This window comes from Eubalaena glacialis, chromosome 5 (genome assembly GCF_028564815.1).
Source record: "Eubalaena glacialis isolate mEubGla1 chromosome 5, mEubGla1.1.hap2.+ XY, whole genome shotgun sequence".
Lineage (NCBI taxonomy): Eukaryota > Metazoa > Chordata > Mammalia > Artiodactyla > Balaenidae > Eubalaena > Eubalaena glacialis.
In genome coordinates this window covers 83,285,239-83,308,217 of record NC_083720.1, presented here as the reverse complement: position 1 = coordinate 83,308,217, position 22,979 = coordinate 83,285,239, and the positions used below count along the sequence as shown (strand labels likewise).

General features: G+C 35.9%; 1 protein-coding gene across 8 annotated transcripts in view; it reads right to left on the bottom strand.

Moving 5' to 3' along the window:
- The window catches only part of ADGRL3 (adhesion G protein-coupled receptor L3), an 858,517-nt gene that overhangs the window by 301,288 nt on the left and 534,250 nt on the right, over positions 1-22,979 (bottom strand). For all 8 annotated transcript variants that reach the window (XM_061192347.1, XM_061192340.1, XM_061192343.1 and 5 more), the window contains one exon: positions 8,030-8,830. In XM_061192347.1, coding sequence (XP_061048330.1) covers positions 8,030-8,830 — 801 coding nt within the window. The remainder of the gene's footprint in view (positions 1-8,029; positions 8,831-22,979) is intronic.

Sequence of the window (22,979 nt, the reverse complement as noted above, 5' to 3'; positions counted from 1 at the left end):
TGTGAAACCCAGTACAATTTGGAGGGGATGGCAGGTGCTTTTTGTGTGTGTGTGTGTGAAAACAGAAGTGATCTGGAACCATCTCTTCAGTTCTCCAAAGTCCTCTCCAGAAACACCTGCAGCTCCTACATCCTACACCATCCTCCTGACAAGACCGCTGCACCTCTACTTTACTAGAGCAGGTCTTGTCCGGGGATGAGGGGAGGGGAGTACACAGCAAAGCAGTGGAGACTGCTCACTCTCAGTCTTCAGCCAAATGAGACCAGAGACCCAGGTGAGGAAGGCCTGCCCATCTGCCAGCCACCCTGTTGTAATACGTTGATACTGTTTCATACACTGATACTGTTTGCCAAGCACTGGAGCAAGGCACATGCCAAGGAGGGCCCTCCACCCCACTGCCCAGATGGCCAGATGCAGGGCAGAGTGCAGTAGGTGCTTTATAACACTAGCTGCTGTTTGCCTGTCCTTATTCTAAATGAGTTTGATGTGGCCTTGCTGCTTTGCATTTGCTACTTCATTTTACCTGCTTTGCTTATATTCTACTACCTGTGCATTGCCTTCCTGCTTTTCCCTTGCTCCTTAGCTATGGCACCTGTATTCTTTTTAGTTACTGATTGGAGGCAACATGACATAGCAGAAAGTCAGACAGACTAACATTCTAACTGTAACTCTGGACTATGTATGTGACATTTGAGTTATTTACCATCTCTGATCCTAAATTTCTTTATCTGGAAATGAGAATAATGTTTTCTTTGCATGATTTTTATTAGGATTAAATTTGGTAATCTACGTAAAAGGCCAGAAAAGAAAGCACTTGACAAACAGTAGCTAATAAGTACTACTATTTTCTGACACGCCTCCCCCTTTCTCTTTCTGTTTCTTCTTATTTGTCTTCACTATTATGTAAACTCCATGAGGGCAGGGCCAATGCCTGCCCTGTTCACAGTTGTAACCACAGAGTATAGCACAGTGCTTGGCCTCAGCTACCTAAAGCCAAGTCTCTTGAGTTAATGAAAGGAAGTAAGGAAGGGAGAAAGAAGAGAGAGAGGAAGAAAGACCTATCAATCAATCATTGGACTTCTGACTTAAGCCCAGTCTGGCTCCCTGCTTCTGCTTTCTGCAGCAGGTTTGATTTTGTGCCTGAATTTCACTTTTCACCTTTGACCTTATCTTAATATTTCCAATTCCACTTTCAAGCTTCTTCTCCACAAACAGGTTGAAGGATTTATTTTTTTGTATCAAAATAAAGAATGAATTTTCAGAAACCCCTTCCCCACTATTATCACTATTTGTCTCAGATTTCTCTCATTGGGTTTCTCTATAAAATAGGTCTCTTTTTTGTTTAATATGTAAATATGTATACTATATAGCAAAATTATCATAGATTTTGAAATTTTGTTTTCAAAAATTTAAAAGTTTATGATTTTATATTTTTATTGAACAAAGTGTTTTTAAGTGCCATTTTCTCTCAAAGGCAAAAGTTTCTTCAAAAACATTTCTTATTTAAAAAATTAGCATAAGAGATAACTCTAAGTTATGAAATGAACAAATACCTAACTTCACTTGCATTTGTATGTTTTTGGTAGAATTGTTTTTTCTAACATTAGTTTTAAAAATCCAAATTTTAAGGCTAAAATATTTCAGTCACATGACACTTCAGAGAGAAAGTACTAGATAATTTTAATTTGTATTTTCATTGGGGTAAGTGGATGCATAGAGTTTGGCTATGAATTTGTACTACTGAAGGGAATGAAGAGAAACAGGCAAATGCTTATTAAGCAAACAAAAAAGATATTATCCATTTGTTTTCAGGGAAATCTGACATGTCTCATCCCATAAAATTATACAACATGGTAGATTATTCCGGTAATTTAGGTATCTTAAATTTTTGGTCATTAATCATTATTATCTGAGAATTTAGCTCTGTGGTGGAAAGTAGCTATTAAGAGGGAAATACTCTTCTGCTTAAATTCATATTTTTGCTTGGCACCCCAATTCTAAGGTATTTGTTCACTGTCTGAAATTTTAAAAAAAAAACAGAGAAATAAAGCAAATGTCAGACTTTGCTATATAATAAAGTTAATTCTCACTTATTTGTGTTAATATGGATAGAAGCAGAGTATTCTAAAGTGGAACCCCTCGATAACCAGAAATCCCATTATAATCACTATTGCCAACCCTGACGAGATGTGCTAATAATGAGCAGCCAAACTATTTCAGTTCCACCTGCCTGCCCTCTGGTGGATGTGCTAATGAGCAGTGAAATGGCTACAGAAAAGACAGCTGGTGTGTGTGGGAAGCTTATTCACAAGTAAGTCATCTTTTATGACTGTGAGCTACATGTAGAAATAATCACGATTACTGTCCTAATAATTATACATTTATCAGGGACATCACTCTGTAGGAAAAAAAATTAATAAGTTAGTAACATTTGTGAACCTTGCAGCTTGTCTCCTTTATTAGGAGGGTCACCTAGATGTGGGATGAATGGCTAACACCGGGCTCAGCTGTACAAAGCTGGGATCAGCTGTACAAAGCCAGGCTCAGCTGTACAAAGCCAGGTCCACCTAGCTGTGCTTTGTACAGGGCTGCGATGTTGATATTCAGAGCCCGAAAAGCAGAAGGTGTTGTTCTAGGAAAGGTTTAGCCTTCAATTATGAAGAAGAAAAATACAAGACATGTAAAAACAAACATAAGAGAATTCAGGTGATGTTAAGTGGCAATGGAATAGCTATTGCAAATTTTGCAAGTTTTGGCTGTGCTCCCTGAAAAATCACCAGCAGCAATGCCCTTCAGGCAGCAGCTGTCACTACAGGCAATGAAGAAGCATTTGAGAGAAAAAGAGAGGGCTCCTCTGCAGACAGGCAAACAGATGATGCATAATAATACAGACCTGGATGAAATTAGCAACAAGTAGCTATTTTTTCTTTCTGTAAAGTTCACTCAGCTACTAAGATAGATGTAAATTAAACTTTAGAGACAATGTGGCATCTCAAGTGGAACTGTGAAGCCATCATAACCCATACACTGAGGACAAGTTTGATTTAAAATCCCACTACTTTCAGCCTCTATTTTGTGACTAGGGTGCAACATATTTAACTAAATCGTTCAGGAAGCAGATTCAGCTACGTATTAAACACGTGACAGTTTCGAAATGTTCAAGATTCTCTGCCCAGCACTCACATTACTCAGCTGTCAAAGTAAAGGGCTCAGATATATGATGTGAAAATTACATTTTAACGAGGTGTCATGTGTGTTTAAAGTTCTTATTCATCACTACATAGCCACAGCTTTTACTGGAGACACAGATGCACTTAATTAGCATATTATAAGGACAGAAGGTTCATCTTATCTGCATTGTTAAACTGTTATGTGTAGGCTTTTTGTTGTGGTTTTAGAGTCTTCTATCTATACAAGAATGATTACATTTACATAATCTCAAATGGCTTTCAAGAAAATGTGGACCTTATTTGGGAAGCAGAAGAGCAGGCACCAGACAGTAGCTACATGTCCTTATTATTTGTGGTTCATACTGACTGCTTGATGTGTTTCACTAAACCTCAACCAATAGATTTTTAGATCTGTTAGACACACTAATTTCAGAAAATTTTTGGCTCTGGGCTTCTCTGTGTATTCTTATAATCAACCTGAGCCTACTTCTTCTTCCTTCAGTAGGAAATAGTGGAAAATATTTGTATATTTGACAAGGAAAGTTTAGATTATTCAGTGGACACTTTAGAAACAAAATGGAAGAGTCAAAGCAAATACCTCACATCTCCTGTTTATCAATGAATAATGAACTCAGCACGAGGTGGTTTAGGAGAAAGAACTCAAGAGTGAAAGTCATTCAACACCAGTTAACTAAAGGCAAGTAAAGCAACTATTTAATTCCCTCACACCGGATATATCAGGACATCAGGTAGGATTTTAGAATTATGATGCTGACATGAGAATCACTCAAATAACCTGTGAAATAGCTAAGTATTGTTTGGAGGTTTTTAATGTGTATCTTACAAAAGATAGCCAATTGGAGGCAATGATGAATGTATAGTTTTATCGTATTTTATAAGACAAGAAAAAGGCTCAGTTAAAAGTACGTTTGAGAAAAATTCTAGATTTGCTAGTTCTCTGCTCAGAAAAAAAAAATAGCACTTTCATATTTACTTTATCCCCAGGTGCTAATGCTTACAGGCATTTTTGATACTGGTGTCCAAAACCGAATCAATCACCTGTTCTGCAGACAAAATGTATTTTCAAAGGAACACACTTATTCACTTGAATACACTTTCTATTTTCTCTAAGTTGAAAAAATTCCTGTAATTCATTAACCGAAAAATTTGAGAATATGCTCCGAAAATAAAATTCATTGAACAGTTGTTCACTTTCTTCCCAATTGTAAATACTGACTAATTTCTCTCATTACTTCTTCTGGAAGAAAGTGCATTAGGTGTTAAAGTGTTTTGGCACTTTTTAACAGACTAAACTTCCTTTAGGCTACCAAATATTGCTACAATCTGAGTGAAGAGGAGAAGTAGGTATGGGTGGTGTGTGGGGAATAAATGGGGTGACATAACATTTCTAGATCATAGGAGTGCATGGCAAACTGTGAAGAGGACTACCCGAGAAGCATACATGTAATCTTAATAAAACAAATGTTAGGACTAATACTCCCATTCCCATAATATGCTGAATAAGAAGGTTTAATATATATATATAAAATAATTCATTTATTTATTTCTTAAATTATTCAACAAATCTTGACACAGTATGATTTCACCATTGAAAAATAGAGGCAATTGTTTGGAGTGCAGATCTATGGTAATTATCTAATCATGAGAACTACAAATTAGATTTGCATCTGGAGAGTGTCTGGCACATGGGGATACTGAGATCACTTCTGTCAAGTGAACGCATCTAGACACACAGCTTCAGTAGGCATACTTTCCACTACTAGTGTTGTGGAAGGGAGCATGAATCTCAAGTTGGGCTGCATTTTAATAGCTGAGTAATTTTTAAATAAATTATACAAGCTGTAGTGCCTTAAGCCCCTCAATCAGATAATATGGATAATAATGGTCCTTGTAGGGTTGGCATGTAGATTTTATGTTAATTTTGCTATGCCTATTACATATATCATAACAATAATCTTCCAAGATAGGTATTATTTTTTTTCCATTTTATAGTTGAGGAAACTAAGACCAAGAGGCTCAGTAGCCTGCCTATAGTCAAACAAGCACCTGAGGCAGAATTAAAACACAAGTCCTTCAGGCTCCCAGACCCATGTTCGGAAGCAGTATGCCACCTCCATGGATGCTTCACCTGAGGATTTTTATACATCTGAGAGAACATATTTGTCTCAACTTCTAACACCCAGAACTTTTAATTTACAGAATAGTAATATTCAGTAGAAGTAAAACACAGATACCCCTTTACATAAAAACTTCAAAAGTGTGACTTTTCAATGATTAGAGCTCAGTTGAAATCAGAGCAAAAATACTCAGCTTGCTTCCAACAGACAGCAACAGAAAATATACTATAGATCTATGGACTTAGAATTAGTCTTTTTGACCCTAACATATTTATAGTAAGTTGGTTTCCATACATAGACACATAAGAAGATCCGTAATAAGAATTCATTAAAGGAAATTTCTTTGAAAAATGTCAATGTAATTTATACTAAAGAGAAACACCCAGTTGAAACTTTGTGTAGAATAAGGTGAACAGCCTCCATTAATGCTAACTGAAATTCTCATATTCATGCATAAAATGTACACTTATTATTATTCTACACTTATGCTTTCTACCTCTAAACTGCTAAGTCCACACCAAAGTACTAGCTTTTTAATTTGAGCATTCATGCATGAAAATTGATCATTTTTCTTGTGATCATATATACAAATTTAATACAGCTGAAATCTCACTCTTTGCAAAACATAAGAGAGCTTCACTGTCATTTAAAAAGAGTGAAAACTGAATCTCCTGGCTTAAGTTAGGAATTTGTTTCAAAAGCTGAACTTTATCATTTCTCAGTGTTTGTCACTTTAAAAGCGTGCTTTTAACAAATAGGAGCACTAGTACAAGTGGGCAAGATGGCTGATAATTTAACTCCCATAATCAAACAAACAAACAAAATTAAATGAGTGGTATAATTTTCCTATGTCCACAATGACAATTACGTCATATATATGGATACACACATAATTTTATTAATGTACGTTAGAAATATTTTTTGGCAAGTCTCTAAATACATGAGGCTACGGTATCATCTTTTTCTTTAAGGATAACTTATAAAAACTAAGCTAAGAATTTGCTTCAGTCCATCAAATCAAAACCTGGAATGCTAATTAATTTTAACTTATCTATTATTCTAAACAAAAATAATGCATGATCTTTCCAATAAATAAAATTAATATATGTTACTGCCCCTTATTCACGAACATTAAAAGACAGTGAGTTATATGTTATTTCTTTGGAGGCAATTAGAAATTACTCCAGTTACAATTAAAAGTCAAAAAAGGCTAAGAACCGCTCGTCAAGAGTTTTCACTGCCAAAATATGAACTTTGGTTTAAGAACATCACAGATCTGAAAGAACTGTCTTCCCAGAGTATTCCAGATGATTTGCTTAGGTTTTTAATTGAAGGGTGTGCTGGACTGAGAAACCTTACCTGTACAGAGGTTAGCCACGTCTACGAGATTTTTGAGAACTTAGTAAGGAGAAGTTACTTCTGCTGCTGTTGCATATTAGGCTTCTCCTTCCACACAAAGCAATTCAACATAATATCAGCATTGCTGGCCATGGAAAGAATTGCTGTCACTCTTACAGGGATTAGAGAAAATGCCACCCAATCTGACATTCTATCACAGTGAGAAGTGGAAAGGCATTCATTCATTCATCCATTCATTCATTCAACAAAGAATTATTGAGCCTTTATTTTCTATATGCCATATATGACACTAGTGTCTAAGAAGGCAGAAATAATGGTCAGATGAAAAATAATAAAAAGATGAGTAAGGCAAGATTACTGGCTCTATGGCACTTAGAATCTAATTGTATAAGAAGATATGTATATAGTGAAGTAAGTTAGTAAGCAGAATGACATGCTAGTAAAAGCAATGCAGAAAATAAGAAATATTAACATGTAAGCACTAGAAGAAAAAAATTAAACTATGAATTGCTACGTTACTATCAAAATTCAGACACCTATATCTTACTTTTCCATTATACTTTATCAGGAGGAACAATATTATTGCTAGTTAAAATAATTCAACTTCTAGACTAAGATAATTCTGCTCACTTGTGCAAATAGAAATATAAAAGATAAAGCAATTTATGACTGTCTTTAAACAATATTAAAAGTAAACAGTATGTCCTAGAGAGGAAAAATACAATTTTAAAGAATGGGAATTAAAGCTTGTCTCATTTTTTTCAAAGCTGAGTTTTGCACTGCTGTTTCTTATAAAATTGAGATCTATTTTTTTGTCTGTATCAGTTATGAACATTTTTCTGTATGTATTAATTAGATACACTCAGACATATGTACAGTCAAACCGACAATATTCCCAGTAGGGGTGGTCATATATGATGCTCTTGGTGAGTTGAATATATTGGTGCAGGCCTCCTGAAGAATTATATCAAGCCAACCCTTTGACATTTTCCAAGTGGAGAGCACTTCCCAGGGCATGTCACAATTAATTAGATGGGATGGCATTCTATTTTTGCAAAGGTTTTGTGTACTTCACTACACAAAGAACTAACTAGCTGATAATGAAAATGCCCTTCAGAGAAGGGCTGAAGGTTGGAGACTAGCTGCACAGGGGAGGAAGAGTCAGTTTCTTATGTCTATACTTTTTTAAAGTTGAAAGTGATTAACAGCAACGATTTTTTAGCTGAAAAGACAATGAATAACTTTCAATACACAGGCCAGAAGAAAGACCACAAAAGGATGTCTAATCAAAATATACAATCAACTTACTAAGAACAAGTTGTAAATATTTCCCCTTAAAGTACCATCAAAAGTCAAACTTACCTGATCTACTATCCAGAGGTCCAAAATCCAAAGAATATTTCACGACGTGATAGTTATTCCATACATAAAGAAGGTTGTCCCTGGGATTGTAATCCACAGCTGCTATGTACTGGTATGAATTGGGAAAGGGTACATCCACCAAACTATCCTTACTTTGGTCGGTGTTGTAAATGTAGTCAATCTTATTCCCTGTGGCCTCATTGTCATCATCCTCATATACAGATTTGACCACATACAGAATCCCACATATCATAAATGCGTTGGAAGCTGACCTTTTATCATATGCAGTATCCCATGTCCCTTCAATCCGTAGGGTGTAAGGGTTCAACTGACTAATGACAATTTTACCATTGTTTTGTTCTGTTGCATAGATTACCCATAGCCCATTCTCATCCACTGCCAGGTCTATGTCAGATTTGCCTCCCCAACGGTAAGGGGAGGTATCATGGTAATTGGCGTTTGCTATGATAGCCTCTCCACTCTTTATCCTAGTCCGCAAATCAAACTTTACTATGTTCCTGGTGCGCTCTTTATTGAAGAACAAAGCTCCGTCATACACTACAAATCCTGTGCCATCCACCCTGTGAGGGAGCTTGTAGGTTGTAGTTGGCCTTCCAGCAATGAAGTCATCCTTGGATGAGTACTCAGTCAGGGTATCAGTTCTGTAGGGGGTCCAGGGCATATAATAAATCTTGTCAGAAGCCTGCAGAGGGTCTTTGCACCATGCCCCAGATTGGTGGTCGGACTCAAACAAATGTTCACTCTGGTATACTCCTTTTAGTAGTCCAGGACAAAGAAAAACTGTTGGAAGGGAAAGAGTCAAAATAATAAATGTATTAATTTTAATATTTTGTCATATATTCTTATTTTTCACCAAATGGAATTCAACTCTAACAAGAAATACCCACCACCACTTAATTATTTTGCTGTATTCTTCTGAGAACATAAAGTAGTCTTCCACATTAATTTTGACATTTGTTCATAATCATTTTGATTTCATTTGCTAAAAAAATTTGGCCTTTTAAAGAGTGGCTGTGCTTTCCTTTGCTTTTTACCTTTGCAAGTGTGTTACAATAATTTTGGATATGCTATATATATAAATGTGACTTATGTCTATGTATTCTATAGACATATAACAAATATAAATTTTTATATGTGATGGTTTTATATATCTTATTTGGAATTTTTAAAGATATTGTTTTCATTCTGATGCTATTAATTATTCTATATTTATTAAGAAGCATATGAAAATACAATAGTAATTAAAATATAATAATAAGGGAAAAGAAAAGCCCTGTAATACAGGCCACTGAGCCTTCTAGGAAAACAGCTCTTAAAGCTGCTATAGCACACACAGAGCATGCAACCCACACAATTAAAAATGAGTGATGGATGGATACTGGAAGGAAAAAGAGAAAGGAAGAAAAAGAAAGGGAAGAAGGAATAAAGAAAGAAGAAAAGGTGAAAGGTTACAGAGAAGAACCCAAGATCTAGATTTTAATCAGTTAAAAATGTCCTGTTAAATACAGTAGTATTGGAACTTAAAAACATGTACCTTTTACTGTTACATGAGAAGAACATTAAAAAACAAGATTACTTGCTACAATATTTTGCTGCTCATACTTCAGACTGAAAATGGGCAGGAATTATCTGATTCAGTTGATTTTTAGTATGATTCAGTAGCACATCATATGAGTGGTGGTAAAAAAACAAAACTTGGCTGATTGATCTGTAATGAAGCGGCTAAAAAGCAATGTTTCCCAAAGGGAGGTTCTTGAAGCACCTGTTTTAAGTGGTTTAGCCACATATTACACAGAAAGAAACCAGGGATCCCTAGCCATATGTGTTTAAGAAATATCATATTAAACATAATATCAGGATTCTAATAGCTGAGGTACATTAGTGAATCTCCAAGATGGAAGTGGGGAGGGTGAGCAAATTTCACAAACTAATTTGATCGTGGAACCCTTTCTACAGAGCCTGATGGGGCGTAATGTTCTGCTGAACCTGCTATGGGAAACAGTGCTCCAATATTTTTGCAGAGCAAACACATTGAAAAATACTCATGCAGTCCACTGTTATGTTTGAAATGATTAGAAGTGTACTGGGAGGAGAAATTAGGAAATCACAAGAAATTTGGATGTTGACCCATATTTTAATGATTAAAGTATTATTCTCTTGGTATTAGTGATTAGCTCTTTAACAACAACTATAAACCTACATCCAATGGAAAACAATCTAAGATGAAACTCAGCTAGGGTTTACAGACTATTAAAAAGGAAAGTACATTATTAAAATGCCCAAAGTTTTAATTTTGGAAAAATGAAAAGTTTAGGGGGAAAGTTAACTATCAAAATCTTCCATAGCAAGGATAGAGGGCCATCATCAAATTATACTCGATAATAAAATTGATTATTAGAAGAATTTCTCAGGATTCTAATATGATGTCTATAATTATAAAGGATGGGGAGGTATTATTGTCAAAATTGTATATAAACTTTATGTTAGTTAATAATCAGCCCTTGGTTACTAAAGCAATTTATTTTAAGGTATTTTAGAAAACCATCTCCCCTTTTCCCCTAATAGTTAAAAATGAAAGGAACAGGGGAACCACACCAGAGCTATGGAAAATTATCTAGTATAGAAATAAAAACAAACCTAAAGCAGTTACTATCCAAAACCATCTACCGTTTTTCTAACTGCTTAAATAAAGAGGAATAGAATGCACGGTTGAAAATTTTACACTATTAAACTGTTTTAGGATTAAAAAAATCAAACCAGCACTGGTCAGTACAACAGACTAAAGTGAAGTTGAGCAGCAGAAGTAGTAAATAAATTGTCATAAAATAGATAAGAATTAATAACAAAATTATTTTAACTAGATGTTAAACTGTTAAATAACTTAGCCTATAAATAGTATATAATTTATGAAAGGTATTTAATTACCTTTTTGTTCCACTTCTATTGGAGAGAGAGAAGTAAAGAGAGAAAGGAGAAAAGAGAATAGATTAATGGTACGATATTGGCCAAGCACTTTTTATTCACCTCTTCCAAACTGAAAGTAAATAATTTATTTCACTCATACTTGCTTTATTGATTATGTTTTTTTAAAAAACCCATTCCTCTATAAAATTATTTTTTAAGAAACAATCACATTATAAGCTTAAAAATACAGTACAACCTTGGAAAAATAAGGCAAAAGTTAATCAAGCTAAGACTGAATAAACATACCATTCCAAATTATAGACATAGGGAATACAATATTCATAATAATAACACAAATATTTTCCATTTGAAAGACAGGTTGGTAACTATACATAGAAAGCTTTCAGATAGCTGGGATAGTCTCATTTATTAAATACTATAGTTTATATCACTATTTAACATAATAGTCTTGCTTTTTACCCATCTCGAGAATTGATCTCTTCAAAAGAAACTACTCTGTAATTCATTTCCTAAGGCCTAATATTTTCTATAACTTGTCAGTATTATGAGAAATGTACTTCATGGGGTGACACATTAACAAGGAATGCTCTCATTCTGAATAAACATATTTAGAATCTTTACTGAAGAAAGTTCTATTCCTCCCACTCAACAATATTTTATATTATTGTGGAAAAATAGTGTCTTTCAGAAAAATCTGTATCTGAAGGTTGATATAAATAATGAGCCACCTACTCTGGGCTTTTCTGAAATTCTTAAGTGAGTCTTTCAACAAACTCTTAAAAGAATAAATTGGTATCCTCAAACACGTTATGGTTATGTATCTTTCAAATTAGATTCCATTATTATTTTAAGATATTGACTAATACAAGTCAGGGAAAATTCAGGGAAATTATAACATAGTCATGAAACTCATCAAGCAGCATCTTCTTTATCTTATAAACATTTGTCTCATTGGAGACAATTTGCCTAGATCACAACAAGAAAAAAAAAAAAGAATCAATGGGAAAAAAGAGAGAAAGAGTCAGGAAAGAATGGGTTCATAATACAAACTTTGAAAAATAATCACAGATTGCAAGTGATACAAATCTAAGATAATTTCAGTGGAAGGGATATATTGAGCTACTATGCACAATAAATAAAACTACAGGAAATTTTTAAAACAAGGGAGAAATACCGTTTTGGATAGTTACTTTTAGGTGAGATTTCTGTGCATTGACCTAAGCTCATGTCTTCAATTGTTGGCAAAATCACACTCATTTCTCTCCACTGACTTTTTTTGAAAGCTCAGTATCACATGTGTTAGAAGACAAAAATGGTATATATGAAAAGTTATGCTTAGGAAGTTGTAAATGGGGTTATCTTTTTAAGATTCCTTATCTCATTAATTTACAAATCTTATATTTAGCAATATTTCTAGGACTCTTAAAAACTCTATGATACTCATACTGTTAAAATTTATCATCATCCTCAATTATGGATCTTTATCAAGTAACTGTAGTGTTCACTGGACTGTATGCCTCATTATAGGTCAGTTAAAAGCTTTACCTAAGAGATGCACTTCATGCTATGGCTAGATTACTAACAAACCTGAGTTCAGACTGACAACTAGAAGAAGCATAACTAAGCACCTTAAAAATTATTTAATCAGAGGAGCTTCAAGATGGCGGAAGAGGAAGACGTAGAGATCAGAAATACATCAGAAATACATCTACATGTGGAACAACTCCTACAGAACACCTACTGAACGCTGGCAGAAGACCTCAGACCTCCCAAAAGGCAAGAAACTCCCCACATACCTGGGTAGGGCAAAAGGAAAAACAGAGACAAAATAGGGATGGGACCTGCACCAGTGGGAGGGAGCTGTGAAGGAGGAAAGGTTTCCACACACTAGGAAGCCCCTTCGCAGGCGGAGACTACGGGTGGCCGGGGGGAAGCTTCAGAGCCACAGAGGAGCGCGCAGCAACAGGGGTGCGGAGGGCAAAGCGGAGAGATTCCCGCACAGAGGATTGGTGCCAACCAGCACTCACCAGCCCGAGAGGCTTATCTGCTCACCCGCCGGGGCAGGCGGGGGCTGGGAGCTGAGGCTCGGGCTTCGGTCAGATCCCAGGGAGAGGACTGGGGTTGGCTGCGTGAAAACAGCCTGAGGAGACTAGTGCACCACAGCTAGCTGGGAGTGTGTCCAGGAAAAGGTTTGGAGCTGCTGAAGAGGCAAGAGACTTTTTCTTGCCTCTTTGTTTCCTGGTGCACGAGGAGAGGGGATTAAGAGCACCGCCTAAAGGAGACAGGCGCAAGCCGCAGCTATCAGCGCAGACCCCAGAGACAGGCATGAGATGCTAAGGCTGCTGCTGCAGCCACCAAGAAGCCTGTGTGCAAGCACAGTTCACTCTCCACACCTCCCCTCTCAGGAGCCTGTGCAGCCCACCACCGCCAGGGTCCCGTGATCTAAGGACAACTTCCCCAGGAGAACACATGGCGTGCCTCAGCTGGTGAAACATCATGCTGGCCTCTGCCGCCTCAGGCTCGCCCTGCACTCTGTACCCCTCCCTCCCCCCAGACTGAGTGAGCCACAGCCCCCGAATCAGCTGCTACTTTAACCCTGTCCTGTCTGAGGGAAGAACAGATGCTCTCAGGCGACCTACACATAGAGGCGGGGCCAAATCCAAAGCTGAACCACAGGAGCTGTGCAAACAAAGAAGAGAAAGGGAAATCTCTCCCAGCAGCCTCAGGGGCAGTGGATTAAATCTCCACAATCAACTTGATGTACCCTGCATCTGTGGAATACCTGAATAGACAACGAATCATCCCAAATTGAGGAGGTGGACTTTGGGAGCAACGATATATATACTTTTTTCCTTTTTCTCTTTTTGTGAGTGTGTATGCGTATGCTTCCATGTGTGATTTCGTCTGTATAGCTGTGCTTTTAGCATTTGTCCCAGGGTTCTGTCTGTCCGTTTTTTTTTTTTCTTCTTCTGTTTTTTCTTTTTTTTTTAGTATAGTTTTTAGGGCTTCTTATCATTGGTGGCTTTGTTTTTTGGTTTGGTTACGCTCTTCTTTCTTTCTTTCTTTCTTTTTTTTATTACTTTTTAAACTTTTTTTAATAATTATTTTTAATTTTAATAACTTTATTTTATTTTATTTCATTTTATTTTATTTTATTTTATCTTTTTCTTTCTTTCTTTCTTTTTTTCTCCCTTTTATTCTGAGCTGTGTGGACGACAGGCTAATGGTGCTCCACCTAGGCATCAGGGCTGTGCCTCTGAGGTGGGAGAGCCAACTTCAGGACACTGGTCCACCAGAGTCCTCCCAGCTCCACGTAATATCAAATGGTGAAAATCTCCCAGAGATCTACATCTCAACGTCAAGACCCAGCTCCACTCAATGACCAGCAAGCTACAGTGCTGGACACCCTATGCCAAACAACTAGCAAAACAGGAACACAACCCCAAACATTAGCAGAGAGGCTGCCTAAAATCATAATAAGGTCACAGATACCCCAAAACACACCACCAGACGTGGACCTGCCCACCAGAAAGACAAGATCCAGTCTCATCCACCAGAACACAGGCACCAGTCCCCTCCACCAGGAAGCCTACATAAGCCACTGAACCAACATTAGCCACTGGGGGCAGACACCAAAAAAACCCAGGAACTACAAACCTGCAGCCTGCGAAAAGGAGACCCCAAACACGGTAAGTTAAGCAAAATGAGAAGACAGAGAAACACACAGCAGATGAAGGAGCAAGGTAAAAACCCACCAGACCTAACAAATGAAGAGGAAATAGGCAGTCTACCTGAAAAAGAATTCAGAATAATGATAGTTAAGATGATCCAAAATCTTGGAAATAGAATGGAGAAAATGCAAGAAACGTTTAACAGGGACCTAGAAGAACTAAAGAGCAAACAAACAATGATGAACAACACAATAAATGAAATTTAAAATTCTCTAGAAGGAATCAATAGCAGAATAACTGAGGCAGAAGAACGGACAAGTGACCTGGAAGATAAAATAGTGGAAATAACGACTGCAGAGCAGAATAAAGAAAAAAGAATGAAAAGAATTGAGGACAGTCTCAGAGACCTCTGGGATAACATTAAACACACCAACATTCAAATTATAGGGGTCCCAGAAGAAGAAGAGAAAAAGAAAGGGACTGAGAAATTATTTGAAGAGATTATAGTTGAAAACTTCCTAATATGGGAAAGGAAATAGTTACTCAAGTCTAGGAAGCAGAGAGTCCCATACAGGAAAAATCCAAGGAGAAACACACCAAGACACATATTAATCAAACTATCAAAAATTAAATACACAGAAAAAATATTAAAAGCAGCAAGGGAAAACAAAAAATTACATACACGGGAATCCCCATAAGGTTAACAGCTGACCTTTCAGCAGAAACTCTGCAAGCCAGAAGGGAGTGGCAGGACATATTTAGAGTGATGAAAGGGAAAAACCTACAACCAAGATTACTGTACCCAGCAAGGATCTCATTCACATTCGACAGAGAAATTAAAACCTTTACAGGCAAGCAAAACTAAGAAAATTCAGCACCACCCAACCAGCTTTACAATAAATGCTAAAGGAACTTCTCTAGGCAGGAAACACAAGAGAAGGAAAAGACCTACAATAACAAACCCACAACAATTAAGAAAATGGTAATAGGAACATACATATAGATAATTACCTTAAATATAAATGGATTAAATGCTCCAACCGAAAGACACAGACTGGCTGAATGGATATAAAACAAGTCCCATACATATGCTGACAACAAGAGGCCCACTTCAGACCTAGGCACACATATAGACTGAAAGTGAGGCGATGGAAAAAGATACTCCATGCAAAAGAAAATCAAAAGAAAGCTGAAGTAGCAATTCTCATATCAGACAAGTAGACTTTAAAATAAAGACTATTACAAGAGACAAAGAAGGACACTCCATAATGATCAAGGGATCAATCCAAGAAGAAGATATAAAAATTGTAAATATTTATGCACCCAACATAGGAGCACCCCAATACATAAGGCAAATACTAACAGCCATAAAAGGAGAAATCAACAATAACACAATCATAGTAGGGGACTTTAACACCCCGCTTTCGCCAATGGACAGATCATCCAAAATGAAAATAAATAGGAAACACAAGCTTTTAATGATACATTAAACAAGATGGACTTAATTGATATTTATACGACATTCCATCCAAAAGCAACCAATACACTTTCTTCGCAAGTGCTCATGGAACATTCTCCAGGATAGATCATATCTTGGGTCACAAATCAAGCCTTGGTAAATTTAAGAAAATTGAAATTTTATCAAGTATCTTTTCTGACCACAACGTTATGAGACTAGATATCAATTACATGAAAAAAATCTGTAAAAAAATACAAACACATGGAGGCTAAACAATTCACTACTTAATAACCAAGAGATCACTGAAGAAATCAAAATATACCTAGAAACAAATGACAGTGAAAACACGATGACCCAAAACCTATGGGATGCAGCAAAAGCAGTTCTGAGAGGGAAGTTTACAGCAATACAATCCTACCTCAAGAAACAAGAAATATCTCAAATAAACAATCTAACGTTACACCTAAAGCAATTAGAGAAAGAAAAACAAACAAAAAAAAAAACCCAAAGTTAGTAGAAGGATAAAAATCATAAAGATCAGATCAGAAATAAATGAAAAAGAAATGAAGGAAGCGATAGCAAAGATCAACAAAACTAAAAGCTGGTTCTTTGAGAAGATAAATAAAATTATGAACCATTAGCCAGACTCATCAAGAAAAAAAGGGAGAAGACTCAAATCAATAGAATTAGAAATGAAAAAGGAGAATAAAAACTGACACTGTAGAAATACAAAGGATCATGATAGATTACTACAAGCAACTATATGCCAATAAAATGGACAACCTGGAAGAAATGGACAAATTCTTAGAAATGCACAACCTTCCGAGACTGAACCAGGAAGAAATAGAAAATACAAACAGACCAATCACAAGCACTAAAATAGAAACTTTGATTAAAAACCTTCCAACAGACAAAAGCCCAGGACCAGATGGCTTCACAGGCGAATTCTGTCAAACATTTAGGGAAGAGCTAACACCTATCCTTCTCAAACTCTTCCAAAATATAGCAGAGGGAGGAACACTCCCAAACTCATTCTACGAGGCCACCATCACCCTGATACCAAAACGAGACAGAGATGTCACAAAGAAAGAAAACTAACTACAGGCCAGTGTCACTGATGAACATAGATGCAAATACCCTCAACAAACTACTAGCAAACAGAATCCAACAGCACATTAAAAGGATCATACACCATGATCAAATGGGGTTTATCCCAGGAATGCAAGGATTCTTCAATATATGCAAATCAATCAATGTGATACACCATATTAACAAATTGAAGGAGAAAATCCATATGATCAACTCAATAGATGCAGAGAAATCTTTTGACAAAATCCAACACCCATTTATGATAAAAACCCTTCAGAAAGTAGGCTTAGAGGGAACTTACCTCAACAAAATAAAGGCCATATATGGCAAACCCACAGCCAACATCGTCCTCAATGGTGAAAAACTGAAACCATTTCCTCTAAGATCAGGAACAAGACAGGGTTGCCCACTCTCACCACTATCATTCAACATAGTTTTGGAAGGTTTAGCCACAGCAATCAGAGAAGAAAAAGAAATAAAAGGAATCCAAATCGGAAAAGAAGAAGTAAAGCTGTCACTGTTTGCAGATGACATGATACTATACATAGAGAATCCTAAAGATGCTACCAGAAAACTACTAGAGCTAATCAATGAATTTGCTAAAGTAGCAGGATACAAAATTAATGCACAGAAATCTTTTGCATTCCTCTACACTAATGATGAAAAATCTGAAAGTGAAATTAAGAAAACACTCCCATTTACCATTGCAACAAAAAGAATAAAATACCTAGGAATAAACCTACCTAAGGTGACAGAAGATCTGTATGCAGAAAATTATAAGACATTGATGAAAGAAATTAAAGATGATACAAATAGATGGAGAGATATACTATGTTCTTGGATTGGAAGAATTAACAGTGTGAAAATGACTATACTACCTAAAGCAATCTACAGATTCAATGCAATCTCTATCAAACTACCACTGGCATTTTTCTCAGAACTAGAACAAAAAATTTCACAATTTGTATGGAAACACAAATCACCCCAAATAGCCAAATCAATCTTGAGAAAGAAAAACGGAGCTGGAGGAATCAGGCTCCCTGACTTCAGAGCAACTACAAAGCTACAGTAATCAAGTCAGTATGGTACTGGTACAAAAATAGAAATATAGATTAGTTGAACAGGATAGAAAGCCCAGAGTTAAACCGATGCACATATGGTCACCTTATCTTTGATAAAGGAGGCAAGAATATACAATGGAGAAAACACACCCTCTTCAATAAGTGGTGCTGGGAAAACTGGACAGCTACATGTAAAAGAATGAAATGAGAACACTCCCTAACACCATACACAAAAATAAACTCAAAATGGAATAAAGATCTAAATGTTAGTCCAGACACTATAAAACTCTTAGAGGAAAACATAGGCAGAACACTCTATGACATAAATCACAGCAAGATCCTTTTTGATCCACCTCCTAGAGAAATGGAATCAAAAACAAAAATAAACAATGGGACCTAATGAAACTTAAAATCTTTTGCACAGCAAAGGAAACCATAAACAAAACGAAAAGACAACCCTCAGAATGGGAGAAAATATTTGCAAATGAAGCAACTGACAAAGGATTAATCTCCAAAACATACAAGCAGCTCAATATCAAAAAAACAAACAACCCAATCCAAAAATGGGCAGAAGACCTAAATAGACATTTCTCCAAAGAAGATATACAAATTGCCAACAAACACATGAAAGAATGTTCAACATCATTAATCATTAGAGAAATGCAAATCAAAACTACAATGAGATATCACCTCACACTGGTCAGAATGGCCATCATCAAAAAATCTACAAACAATAAATGCTGGAGAGGGTGTGCAGAAAAGGGAACCCTCTTGCACTGTTGGTGGGAATATAAATTGATACAGCCACTATGGAGAACAGTATGGAGGTTCCTGAAAAAACTAAAAATAGAACTACCATACGACCCAGCAATCCCACTACTGGGCATATACCCTGAGAAAACCATCATTCAAAAAGAGTCATGTACCACAATGTTCATTGCAGCTCTATTTACAATAGGCAGGACATGGAAGCAACCTAAGTGTCCATCGACAGATGAATGGATAAAGAAGATGTGGCACATATATACAATGGAATATTACTCAGCCATAAAAAGAAATGAAATGGAGGTATTTGTAATGAGGTGGATGGAGTTAGAGTCTGTCATACAGAGTGAAATAAGTCAGAAAGAGAAAAACAAATACAGTATGCTAACACATATATATGGAATCTAAGGAAAAAAAAAAGCCCATGAAGAACCTAGTGGCAAGACGGGAATAAAGACACAGACCTACTAGAGAATGGACTTGAGGATATGGGGAGGGGGAAGGGTGAGATGTGACAGGGTGAGAGAGTGTCATGGACATATATACACTACCAAATGTACAATAGATAGCTAGTGGGAAGCAGCCGCATAGCACAGGGAGATCAGCTTGGTGCTTTGTGACCACCTAGAGGGGTGGGATGGGGAGGATGGGAGGGAGGGAGATGCAAAAGGGAAGAGATATGGGAACATATGTATATGTATAACTGATTCACTTTGTTATAAAGCAGAAACTAACACACCATTGTAAAGCAATTATACTTCAATAAAGATGTTTAAAAAAAAAAAAAGATGTGGCACATACATACAATGGAATATTACTCAGCCATAACAAGAAACGATATTGAGTTATTTGTAGTAAGGTGGATGGACCTAGAGTCTGTCATACAGGGTGAAGTAAGTCAGAAAGAGAAAAACAAATACTGTATGCTAACACATATATATGGAATCTAAAAAAATGGTTCTGAAGAACCTAGGGGCAGGATAGGAATAAAGACGCACATGTAGAGAATGGACTTGAGGACATGGGGAGGGGGAAGGGTAAGCTGGGACGAAGTGAGAGAGTGTCATGGACATATATACACTGCCAAATGTAAAATAGATAGCTAGTGGGAAGCAGCCGCATAGCACTGGGAGGTCAGCTCAGTGCTTTGTGACCACCTGGAGGGGTGGGATAGGGAGTGTGGGAGGGAGGGAGATGCAAGAGGGAAGAGATATGGGGATATATGTATATGTATAACTGATTCACTTTGTTATAAAGCAGAAACTAACACACCATTGTAAAGCAATTATACTCCAATAAAGATGTTAAAAAAATTATTTAATCAAAAGCTAACTGTTAAAAAAGGTAACATAAAAGATTATACTAATGCCCATGAAAATAATGAATTAAATGTGATTTCAAAAGTGCAAAAAAAATTTTTTTTAATGAATAGTCTCAAAAGTTTGGACTTGAGGCCCATTTTACAATGAAATTGGAAGTTGAGAGTGGAATCTTTCACTAAAGTTGACATTTTTCAAGCACTAGCCTATAAAGGGATTTCTAGAACTAATTTCATTCCTTGAAATAGCTCTAAATATATATCCTTTGGATTATATATGAAGGTATTTATATTCTACAATATAAAATGTACACTCACACAACTTTAGTGTTATTCCACATAAAATTCTTCAACTTAGATTGCAATTGCCCTATCTTCTTGGTGATTAGTATTTCTCTCTCCAACAAACACTTAATGAGGAAGATGGCATACATGGTAAAAAGTATTGATAAGGTATGTATTATAGTGTATAAATACTATCTTACAATTTAATGGACATTTTTATTTTTCAAACAACTTTTACCTCTTTTTTTCTCAACTGTCATTAGATAAAATTAAACTTTTAATTCTCTGGTCCTGGTCTAATGTGAAGAAATTGGCATGAACTGTAGCGTAAGTAAAGTGTGCCTCTGGTACTGCTGGTGACTCAAAATTAAGATTTATTAGGCAGTTGTACTTCGGAGAAAATTATTATGGTCTTGCCTATGTCATGACTGGCTGTAGCCCATTCATCATTTATTTGCTAGTTTCAAGACTAAAGTAAAATATCCTATAATTTTAGTTGAAGTAAGTACACACAAATCATACTCCCATAACAAAAACTGGCAAGGCAAACATGATTCGAAACGGAAAAGCTTAGTAACATTTAGGATTGGCCAGTGATTGTCCATCATCTAATTCTGATTCTAGAAGCTTCCCTCACCTGAAAAAAAAACAAAAAACACGCAAACAAATTGCCTGCATACAGAAAACATGCTTACCACTGTATCCTTCACAAGCTCACAATGCCTGGCACATAATACATACTTGATGAACAGCTATTGAATTAATACAAAATCCACATAGAGGTGATTAATTCTGCTTCTCGATATTTTAAGCATGCAGTAAAAAGAAAAACGTGGCAAAAGAGAATCTGGACTTGTTATATAGATTCATACATGCAATGCATATCTGCATGATGTCTTTGAATATTTTAACGGATGGGGAGGAAAGTAAAATTTATAAGCAGTTTGTTTTTTCAACTCATTAAATGTAAAACCAGACCAAAAAAAAAAGGCAAAGAAGAAAAAGTATATGAATGGTTCTGAGGGTTATATTGGCAAGAAAAATTTGTTGCTATAAAACAGCCTGTGACAATCGAAAAACATAAGTGGAAAATACTCCATTTACTCCTCTCTGTTATGAGACCATAAATAAATGAATTGTATGATGACAACTCTGCTAGGCCTTCTTCAGGACCTCTTGTCTTTAGCCTGGTCCGATATCCTGAATTCCACATTATAGCTGCCGTTGTTCATGTCCAAACTTCCTTGGAACTAGTTTCTCTCCTTTTCTCTCTTCACTTTTAACCCCCAAACTATTTTTATTGTCCATTCAACCTCCATAAATATATTTATCTATTTCCTCAAAGTGATTTCCTTGTTGTCCTTTGTCCCCCTTAACGTCTCAAGCTATATCCTGTGGTTAGAGTAAATGACAAATTCAGACTAAGGGTAATTGTATTCTGTATAAAAGGAAGAAACAAGAAAAAAAAGAATAGTAAATTTTTCCTTCATTCCCCAACAGTTCATAAAATAGATATAATATAGTCATGTTATTGTTTAGAAAAATAAGATGTTATTAGTTCTATATTAGTTCTGTCCATATTTGTACTATATGCAATACTTTTGAATTGTGTTCCTTAATTAGAAAAGGTATAGATGAGAGAGCATATGCATGCATTGCCAAGTTTTTTCAAGTTGTATTGAAAATTACAGAGAAACAAAATTGTTGTACGCCAAAAATTGTTAGAACTAAATTGCTATAACTAAAAACTATGAAATTGTCTCTAATTCTAATGTAGCTTAAAATTTCTTTTCTTTTAAACTGCAAGTCATACAACACATTTTCTATCTATGATTTAAAGGTTCCAAATGAGTAGAACGTTATAATACAATGATGCCTCTGGATCTCTGTAATATATACATAAAAAGATACTTATGAGTAGCATAGGATAGTAATGAAATATTAAATAATTTATAAACAAATATTTTTATCATTGAAATGTAGTAGTATTTTGAACAGAATTATTTTCTTGGTTACATTTGGCTTAGACTATTAAAATACATTTGGGTACACTTATCACAGGCCAGCTGGGCAGTTAAGGAGATGGCAGAAAGGTTAACTAAGTAAGTAATAAACAAATCAGTCTTTGATGAAAGTTTGCCAGTGCATTATCTACAAACAAAATCATCTATAAGTGGATAACCAAAAGTTCACAATAATATTTTATATCAGTATAGTACTTTCTAAGTTAACAAAATGTTTTCATATAATTCACTTGCTTTAATTCTTTAAACAACACTGTGATATGGTGCTAGTTACTACCATATCAGAGAAAAGTCAACTGAAACTCAAAAGGATTTGACCAAGGTCAACACTG